This window comes from Pseudochaenichthys georgianus, unplaced genomic scaffold, assembly GCF_902827115.2.
Source record: "Pseudochaenichthys georgianus unplaced genomic scaffold, fPseGeo1.2 scaffold_1053_arrow_ctg1, whole genome shotgun sequence".
NCBI lineage: Eukaryota > Metazoa > Chordata > Actinopteri > Perciformes > Channichthyidae > Pseudochaenichthys > Pseudochaenichthys georgianus.
Genome location: NW_027262019.1, coordinates 2015 through 12296, shown reverse-complemented (window position 1 = coordinate 12296; position 10282 = coordinate 2015). Strand labels below are relative to the sequence as shown.

General features: G+C 40.9%; 1 protein-coding gene and 1 long non-coding RNA gene across 2 annotated transcripts; both read right to left on the bottom strand.

Moving 5' to 3' along the window:
- Positions 1-4628: 4628 nt before the first annotated feature.
- LOC139433164 (uncharacterized) lies at positions 4629-5222 on the bottom strand. The gene is made up of 3 exons (XR_011642734.1): positions 5134-5222; positions 4869-4996; positions 4629-4744 (listed from the first exon to the last, which is right to left on the bottom strand). It is a non-coding gene; the product is annotated as an uncharacterized lncRNA (long non-coding RNA).
- A 20-nt stretch (positions 5223-5242) lies between these two features.
- Positions 5243-7037, bottom strand: LOC117440582 (uncharacterized; the record flags this gene model as incomplete). Its single annotated transcript, XM_034076819.2, has 7 exons — positions 6941-7037; positions 6689-6829; positions 6372-6544; positions 6098-6234; positions 5849-5942; positions 5379-5714; positions 5243-5299 (listed from the first exon to the last, which is right to left on the bottom strand). Coding segments are annotated over exons 1-7 (1035 nt in total), but the record flags the coding sequence as incomplete, so codon positions are not given.
- Positions 7038-10282: the final 3245 nt, after the last annotated feature.

Genomic DNA, 10282 nt, shown 5'->3' with positions numbered 1-10282 from the left:
ACCAAAGACTTGAGACTTGACTTGCAAAAAAAGACTTGTGAACATCTCTGCCGTGGACCTCCAAATGCCAGACGGGTTCCTGAGAAAAGGTCTGAGGTTGGAACTGGAGCCGCTGGAACCGGAACAGAGGCCTGGACCATGGCTGTGTGGGCCAGGTAATCGAGCAAGGAAACATAGCTCTGCGGGCGGGTACTGGTGCATGGATCCATGGCTGTGGAAACCGGAACTGAAGCCGGGATCATGGCTGTTGGAGCACGGGCTGGAATCCTGGCCCTGCGTCTCCTAGAGGCTTTTTGGAGACTCTGTGGACCTTCAACAGGACAGTAGTTGGATCCCAGGAAAGGATTAGAAGCTTGTGCCAATTCTTCAGGGCTACTTGAAAAGGTTTTTAGCCACTCCGGCAACAAGCTCCTGAGCCAGGGCTTGCGAGCAACCTCCCGGCGTGCCTCCTTCAAAGCAGCCTCTTTACCCCGTCTAGATGAGGCGTTCTTCCAGGTGTAAAAAATGTACTCCAGAGAATACCCAAGACATTCCGCCTGTGGGGCCAAAACATTGAAATCTGCTGAGTCCAAATGTGGTCGGTTCATTCTGTTACGAATGGGTGAAGCAGGTAGGACTCAAATGCATAATAACGAAAAGCGAGCTTTATTAAATGATAAAGCTGTGGCAAAAACAAGGCAGAATCCAAAATATCCAAAGCAGCACAAGGAACACAGACCGTGGAATAACATGGAGGGGAAACAATGAACCGACATGGAACACAGGGGAAGACTAGACTAAATACACAGAAGGGTAATCACAGAACAAGACACAGCTGGGCAGGGGAGGAGAAACACTATAGAGGCTTCTCAATACTCAAATTTCCCCTCCTCAACTCCTCGGTCCTGCGGTAGTGACCCGGAAATGAATTTCAGCGCGCCATTTTGAAGGACCTCTCATTTCTCTAAATGCACACCGAGGACCGAGGATCGAGCGTTGAGGAGGCTCTCTGGAGGAGCTATAACCGAGGATACACTGATGGTTCCTCCACGGCTCCTCCGCGGATGCATTTCTGGGAACGGTGGAGGCGTGACGCACGGCCGGACTTATCTCAGCCAATGACAGCTCTGCATGCATCCCCTGGATATTATTTTAGAAACTGCTCTCATCGCAACGTGATGTTTACAGTGAGAACAGCTGTGAGGCCCGTGCAGAAAGCAGAGCAGTGTGTAAAATATATATCACTCAGTATAACAGACCTACTCTCTTTATTTGCTTTAGTTTAGTAGATATCTACAAAGAGTCGATATTTTTCTAAGACCATTTAGTGCTTCACATAATAAAATACACAACGGCTGTAGCCTGATTATGCGTTAGGAGCTGTAGGTGTGTGTGGTACAGTGTCGGTGCGTGTTGTACAGTGTTTAGGTGTGTGTTGTACAGTGCGCAGATGCGGCGGACAGACAGGTCTCAGTTGGTTTGGTGTCCTATGCTTACTTTTAATACTTGCAAATACAACTTTTGGCCCGTAATTTCAATTCCCCATTTCAGCGACCAGAGAGAGGGGGGGATATATCCAGTGAGAGTGCTCTCATACTTTAAATTGCATATATTTATATAAATATATTTGTGTGTGTGTGTCCGCATCTGTAGCCTGTTATTGTCTCATTATACCGCACTCTCAATGAATTAAAAGTACATATGTGGGGGAACAATGTTCAGCTGATCTAACAGAGATTATAAAATATGACAAAACACTCGACAGCTGATGCAGCTGTTGCCACGTAATAATGAACGGACGTCGCTTTAATATGACCGCTCAGAGGAGAGGAGTTCTCATTTTTTTAAACGTCTGCTGCTTCCCCTCCTCTCTCCTCGGTTCCCCTCCTCGGTCCTCCACTCGCATCTCCTGTGGGCGGGTCTAAGTATCGAGGAGGGGAGTCGAGGAGGGGAAATTTGAGTATTGAGAAGCCTCTAAGGACAATAGGTGAACACAATCGGGTAATCAGGGAGGGAAACAGACAGAAAGCAGACAGGCAGGAAACGGGGGTGAACACTTTACACAATAAGACAGGAAACCCAAAGACAAGAAAAACACCAACAGAGACAAAACTACAAACGTGACATAACGTGAGAATCGTGACAGTACGTCCATGCAGTCCTTAACAGCACAGGTTACACAATATGACAATGTGGCACTATGTATGTTTTTCCATCCATCTCATTAGAAAACTGTTTGTCATAGGGTCTATAATAACGTAAATCATCAATAGAAATAACAGAAAATGAATCAATCGTCTCCTCAATACAGTATGAACTATAGTGTTCATCAAAATACAGTGTGTCCACTTTGCAAATCAAAATGAAAGCTCGATCTTCATTTAGAATGATATTATTGATTTTTCCAAAAACAGAAGTTTCTTTATCAGTTCTTATGGAAACAAACATTCCAATAGTTCTTTACCCAGTTAGTATTTGACACGTCGCAGTATGCATTCACCTTAAAATGCAGCACTTAAAGCCTCACCACCCTCCAAACTGTCGATCATTTCCTTCCTGACTGGACCAAACTCGAACCTCTGAAAATTAAAATTCTCCCAGTGATAAGCCAAATGTCTTTGGTGTTGTTTTACTAAGCTTTTTGTAATGTTTTTGAAATTCTTCACTGATCTTTTAAAAAAATTATGTTTGGCCTCAAATCTCATGCACCATACATGGAGGAGTGGACCTATTTTTCGAATACACCTTGGATAATGTATCATAAAATGATGCTTTGGAATAAGTCTTCTGTCAGGAAACAAAGATTTGAACAGCTTGTGGTGATCAATGATTAAATGCTTCAAATAATATGTCATACCATTTGTAATAATTGGTGAAAAAACAATATTCACAATCTGAATCAAGAGGAGGAGCAGATTCCAACAATTGTTGTTTCTTTCAACAACATCACCAAGAATAAGGGGAGCATTTCGCAAGAAACACCATGACTGAATTGCATTCAATCCAAGATTTTTGCTCTCATCCATTTTTAAACCAATTGGCCTGTTCCGTCTCTCAGTATATCCGTAGTTGAAACTTTGGATCCTCATTGACAGTGTTTCCAGAGATAGACACTTCTTATTGACAAGGTACTGAAATACAAGTTTCAGTTCGTACTGCACTACACCTTCAAGCAAATCGTGCATGATGTCCACCGCGTAGTTACCAGAGGTGTGGAAAAATGTTAGTGTATTGAGCAAGCATGTCTTCTTGACACCAAATGTTGACCCTAAAATAGGATTTTCCTGTAGAGCTGCACAATGTTCTGCATGGATTTCTTTAGTACGAAAAACCTCTATCCCTTGCATTTCGAGTATTTTAAGATCATCAGTGAGAGGCTTTAGTATTGCATCAAATCCATATTTTTTCAGGTCTTGTGCATGAAAAAGTGCCACGACATGAATATTCATCAGCACAGAATTACATTTTGGGGGTAGGTTCCTCAATATGAAGTAAATACAACCAAGTTTGTGTATACCCTTCTTTGAACCTAAGGGATTTGCTGTCTCAAAATCGTCATAATAGAGTTGAACCTGTAGAGCGTGTTTTTGCTTGGAAAACAAATGATTGCTTTTGAAATATGAACCATCACTTATGTCTTTATAAGTACCTTCTTCTTGTTGTTTTGCCTGCAGGAATAATTCACATAGTTCACTGTTCTTAAATATGGACTTAAGGGTTCCCAACAAGGGTACATACACAAATGTATCTGTTACAGGTATCTGATTGGAAACTCCTGTTGTTCGATCTCTGCGTAAATCAAATCTGACCCCAAGAACATACTCAACAGGTTCAACAATCTCCCACTTTTCTTCAAAGAACCTTTGTCGTTTGGATCCTGTATTAAAGGATGTGAAAGGATTCTCTAGCTGATCAAAACTATTTTCCAACTTTTTACCCAAATCAGTGCCTTGGACCTCTGACCTGCAGTTGAGAACTGCATCTCTTGCTTGTCTATGAATATAATTTACAAGCTCTTCCATGGACCCCACCATTGCTTGGACAGTGCTCTCAGCAACACCAGATGCTTGTAACTGGGCTACAACAGAACCACACATGTTTAACACGTGCTGTTTATCAAAAGTAACCTGGGAGGTTACGGAAGTGTCAGTACAAACTGCCTGAGAACTTGAATATTCATCAGTTTCTCGTTGAGTGTCCACATTGTCCATAGTACTAGTTGAACCAGTGTCCCTGTGCAGACTGAAGAGGTGTTTTTTGAACCCTGAATAAGTACAAAAGGATAAAGAACATCCCGGCCGGTCACATTTCAAACGTAATGACTTTCCAGGATATAAACCATGGTGAAATTTCAAATGCTGACAAAGCAATGCAGAACTTTTGTGGTGTCCCTTACAGATAAAACAAATCAGCATATTTGCATCCAGTGATGTAAATAACTTCAGATATCAGTGTGCAGAAGCCTTGCTCTGAGTTCTTTGACTCTGGGACTTTCCTTGGCACTTCCAATATCAATGTTAAATACCGTGGTTTGTATGAAAGTGTAGAAGCTGGTGAGGGATTCATGGTAGTTGACACTGAAGATGAAGTGAGCTTTGAAGAGTTCATCGAAGGCTGCCATGGATGTCTGCCCCTTGCAAGGAATGGCCTTGTGGTCAACGATGACGTAGAACCGTTGAATGTTGTTCTTCTGTTCACCAACACACAGCAGGAAGGGCTGCCCTGGTTCCAAACTCGAAAGGAAGGTCTCAACACTGGCTCCAATCTTCAAAAACGTAGAGAGACAGAGAAGTTTTAATGGCCTACTAAGCTACTTAAAACAAAATTGTCCCAACTCAAGGAGTGCCAGTGATATAACAACTGCATACAAAAACTAAAATAATGCCTACCTTGAGATATCTCACAACATGGCTGACGGCTTGATACGAGCTAATTTTAGCACTCTTCTTATGGCCTTTTGAGGTTGGGGGGAGTAGATGAACCAAGAGTAGAATGCTTGACAGGTCACTGTCCCATCCTAGGGGCAACACATATGCAAATATAACAGTCAGTCGTTTAAAGCTGAAAATAGTCTTAAATCAAGGTTATGCAACCGATAACATTGAAAGGTCTCAAGATTTTCAGTAAACAAAATCTGCAAGAGAAAATACTTGCCTGACTCATTTGAGTTTTGTTGTGCAGACAAGAGGTCATCAACATGAACATTAGAGTGTAGGTTCTTGCAGTCTGCCAAGATCCTAGGTTTGAAGCAAGTGGGCCATCTCACCAACATTTTTCCAGAAATCTCTTCTCCAAACATCATTGTGAAATCTTGGTCAACCTACAGGAGAAACACCATGAGTCATGGCAACCCCTCAGACCATCCAAATAATAAACAAAATATGACATATTGTTCTTACCAAGCCAGGGATGTCGAGGAAACGAGGAAACACATCCAGGACTGTTGAAGAGGCTTGCTGGTCCCGAGTCATTGCTTGCCGACACTGAAATGTTGCCTTCATCTTCTCTTTGACAACTGATTCGTCAGCTGAATGCTTTATGAAGGATATTGCCTCTCTGCATTCCTCGCCAGTCAGTTGCTCACAAGTCAAGAGAAAATCCCTCTTGCTCTTTGGACCATCTTGATGGGTAGTGCTGGGGTAGCACCTCCGGGACTGAACCGCAGTGTTGCGCTGAACCGTCTTTATCCTCCATGCCAAGTAGCCAGATCCACCATCTGCATCATAGTAGTGTTCCTGTAACATCCAAAAATAAATCAAAACTGAGAACACAGAAGTGATAGCATTACAGGAAGGTTGTTCAAAAAGTTAAGAATGAACACACTTCCTTTTCACAAATTCGAATACAGGTCATTCATTCATAGACTTACGTATCCATTCTTTGAGTATGGATCTCTTAGACATGGAAATAGAGTGATGATGCCAAGAGCACACTTTTCTCGCACATGTGTTGGCGGGATCCTCCTTTAAAAAAATATATATATATTTTATCTTAAAAGTATAAATGCCTTACAGCTTTAGATTGTTTTAACATGTGAGCAGCTGTTTCCAAAATGTACATTACTTAGCACTATCTGTGAAAACATGATTAACACCAAAAGGGAATATTCAGTCCTTACCCATGAACTTCGATCATGTCAGCCACCAGTAGGTTTACCATCTGTCGTCGTGTACCATCCATCAATGTTTTAGTTGTCGCATACTCTTGCAAGATTTTTTCTCCCCCTAGCTTAGACTGGAGAACATCGCTGACCATCTAGAAGATAAAGAAGAATCATATGGGAAGTCATTATCTTGGGCATTCCATACAAATAATAGGTTATCTGCCCAATATATCCATGTTTAATGATTAATAAAGAACTGAGTAAATTGCAAAAGTGTAGTCCCCTGTACCTCTTTGGCTGATTCCCGATCAGCGTGGACTCTTTTCACTCCACTGTCTCTCTCAAGAACTATTCTTGCATCTGATGAATCAGACACCGCAGAGGATGAAGCATTGGTCACGGAGAATGAGGTGTCTGAAAGGTCCGACTCCAGCAAAGTGTGCGATACATTTTGAAGCACAACTGCAAGATAGATAAAAGAATGACATACTCAATGAAAGAAGAACAAAAAATACTTTCAGCCCTCCAAACGATGTTACAGGGTAATCTCAGCAAAAACTCAGTAGGGATGGGTCCCTGATTTTCCATTGCGAGTCTGAATCTTACCTGAAGACTGTCCTGTGGACACTTTGACTGTAAGGTTCCCTGCTTGTAAAAGCTCTTCAAAGACATCTGCATCCACCTCTGTCCCTGATTCATCAGTCAAGTGCAGCTCACTCTGTAGTGGTAAACCTAACTTTTCTATGACTGAGAGAGAATATTGAAATGTACCACCTGACAATATTGGTACGTTTAACTAAAACAAGATTCATTTGTTAGACTCAAACAATCAGTGATATGTATTCAAGTTATCCATACCTTTCTGAAGAAATGTACTGTAGCTTTCATAGCCTTCTTCAGTCTCAGCCACTTTCACATATTTCTGGCTTTCGCCATATCTTACTTTCACCAACATGGTGTCCTATAAGAATACAAATGTATTAGCAAACATATTACAGAAATATCTAACAGACCTGTTGCTACAAAAATATAATTATGCATTTAAATGTCGTTGAAATAATTTAGCAAAATGCTAACAGTGGAGCTCAACACCAGTGGCTAACGATAGCAGTATTACTGACATGTGGAGCTGAACATGCTAACACGTGGAGCTAAAAACCCGTGGCTAACGATAGCAGCTAATATGACTGACAAGTTGAGCTATTAGCTGCTATCGTTAGCCTTGGGTGTTTAGCTTCACATGTTAGTAGCATATATTTGCCTCACATCTAATTCATATTGCAGGAGCTACTATTGTTGGTCACAGGTGTTTACCTCCACGTGTTAGTTAGTAATATTAGCTACTATGGCGTTTAGCTCCACCTGTTAATATGAGTTGCTATCGTTAGCCGCAGGTGTTTAGCTTTACTTATAGCAGCTAAACTTACTAACACTTTAAGCTTACAACCCGCGGCTAACAATAGCAGCTAATATACTAACACATGGAGCTAAACGCCCCAATAACAGATTTTGTAATGATATTAAAAATATGTTAGGTTAAACACCCCTGGCTAATGATAGCAGCACATATTACTAGCATGTGGAGCGAAGACAGCAGTCAATGTAAAATAATTAGTATTTATGTAGCTGAAGGTAAGCGCTGTTCAGTTAAATAAATAAATACCTGTACTAGGCTACTGGTTCGAAACATTTACTTACACTTCGGTCAGTTTATCCTCCAAATAGAATGTGGTGGTATGCTCCTCCGATTTGGTCTCCCGCCTCGACTGCGCGCACACACATTCCAGGGTTTCCGCTAGGATTTTTTCTCGCCGGTCAAATGTCCGGGCAGAATTTATTTTACCGGACTAATTTGAAACTTACCGGTCATATTTCAATAATAATTAAAACTGCGGTCGCACTTGTGCGCGCAGTGATGAGCGGGCCCTCGCGTCCGTGCGCCTGTAGGGGAGGGTTGCTGGTCCCCCCCCTCAGTCCTCCGAGATGAGCCGTTTGTCATGTCTCTAAATTGTTTACCTGACTTTGCGTTGCAGGAAATCTTAGGCATGTGCGCCAACTGTGTTAGGGTTAGGGTTAACCCTAACCCTATATGCAGACAGTGAAGAATAAACATATTTATAACTAGTTTAGCTAGCTCCAGAGGTAGATGGAATAGCTAAGTGTGTTTGGTCTAACTGTTAGTGTGTGTTTTGCCCAGCTCCGCAGTCCGTCACAGCAAACATTTAAATGTAAACCTAAGACGCAAAGAAGTCCAAGATAACAGATAAATATAAACAACCATAATGTAGATTCAATGATATGAGAGAAGTTGTAGATTAAGTGTAGACAGTATTTAAAAAAAGACAATGTTAACAGCAATGTAATAAGTATATACAGTATTATGCAAAATGACAAGTACTACATGGCACACAGATGTAATTTTTTAATTATAAGTAAAAGTATGTAAGGCTGAAGTAACAGCAGTGATGAGCATTTAGATTAATGACGGGCATATTTATCGACTGAACATGCTCATTTTCTACAGTAATGTGTCTGACCCTCCACTGATGCTGTATACTAAGTTTGGCGTTGAAAAAGAAAACATGGAAATTTAAGTTAATATTTCACTGTTTTTAACATTATGGTAATTTAAAAAAAATAAAGAAGTTGGAGCTTTGGGGTTCCTGGACATAATATGTAGAGTAGGTCCACCCGAATAAGTGGGCAAAATTTCAGGTCATTCGGAGTTACGGTGCCACTTTGTAAAGGTTTCCAAAAATGGAAATGTAGTAGTTTGGTTGAATTTGTGACATGTAAATCGTCAACAATGGTGTATTCGCTGTTAGCTTACGACCTCCACGAGTAATTTTTCAAAAATGTGCTCCTCAATTAAGTATTATATTGGATAGGGGCTGAACTTGTCCTGCATTGGAATTTTTCCGATCATTCCCCTAGGAGGAGTTCGCAAGAACGTGCGTAAAATGGCTGAAAAACGCACATTGTTCAAAATGGTGGACTTTCTGGGGGGCGGGGCTAATGGAAGGCAATTTGAAATATGTGTGCAATCATAATAGCAATACGTATACAGCGTTTCGTGAATATCGGAATTACTATATCCGAGTAGTTTGGAGTAATTTGCGACATGTAAATCGTCAAAAATGGTGTATTCGCGTTAGCTTACGACCTCCACGAGTAATTTTTCAAAAATGTGCTCCTCAATTAAGTATCATATGGGATAGGGGCTAAACCTGTCCTGCATTGGAATTTTTCCGATCATTCCCCTAGGAGGAGTTCGCAAGAACGTGCGTAAAATGGCTGAAAAACGCACATATTTCAAAATGGCCAACTTTTTGGGGGGCGGGGCTAATGGAATGTATCTACAAATATGTCCGCAATTCCATGAGTAATGTCTGTGCTAAAATCCGTGAAGTTCTGAGAGTTATATGTGACTACCACACAATAGGGGGCGCTAGTGAGCAGTATTTTTGAAAAAGTACGTTGTTTTTTTTACATTCTTGAAAAGGTCGTGGGCTGTGATGCGTGTCCCAAGTTTTGCGTACCGAAACACATTTAAGCACATCGTCATAAAAAAAAAAGTACAGGCCACGCCCACAATTGTCATTCGTTGTGACACTTTCAATATAAGTCCATACTCATCCCCAGAGTATGTCTAAAAAAAATAAAAATATTTCGTCCATCATTTCATGAGTTATACATTTCTCATGTTTTTGGCGCCCCCTATAGTCCAAAATGGATATTACTTTTTGTGCTTATTCCCCAATACACACTGAACCTTACCACCAAAATGTGTGTTTTTTTGGTACATTGTTGATGAATTATGAGAATTTCTATCTAAGCCCCGCCTTTTTGCAAACACGTTTAGAGTAATGACGGCCACATTTATCGACTCAACATGCTCATTCCCTACGATAATGTGTCTGACCCTCCAGCGATACTGTATACTGAGTTTGGTGTTGAAAAACCTAAATTTGAAATTTAAGTGAATATTTCACTGTTTTTAACATTATGGTAATTAAAAAAAAATGAAGGAGGTGGAGCTTTCGGGTACCAGGACATAATATGTAGAATAGGTCCACCCGAATAAGTGGGCAAAATTTCAGGTCATTCGGAGTTACGGTGCCACTTTGTAAAGGTTTCCAAAAATGGAAATGTAGTAGTTTGGATGAATTAGCTACATGTAAATCGTCAAAAATGGTGTAT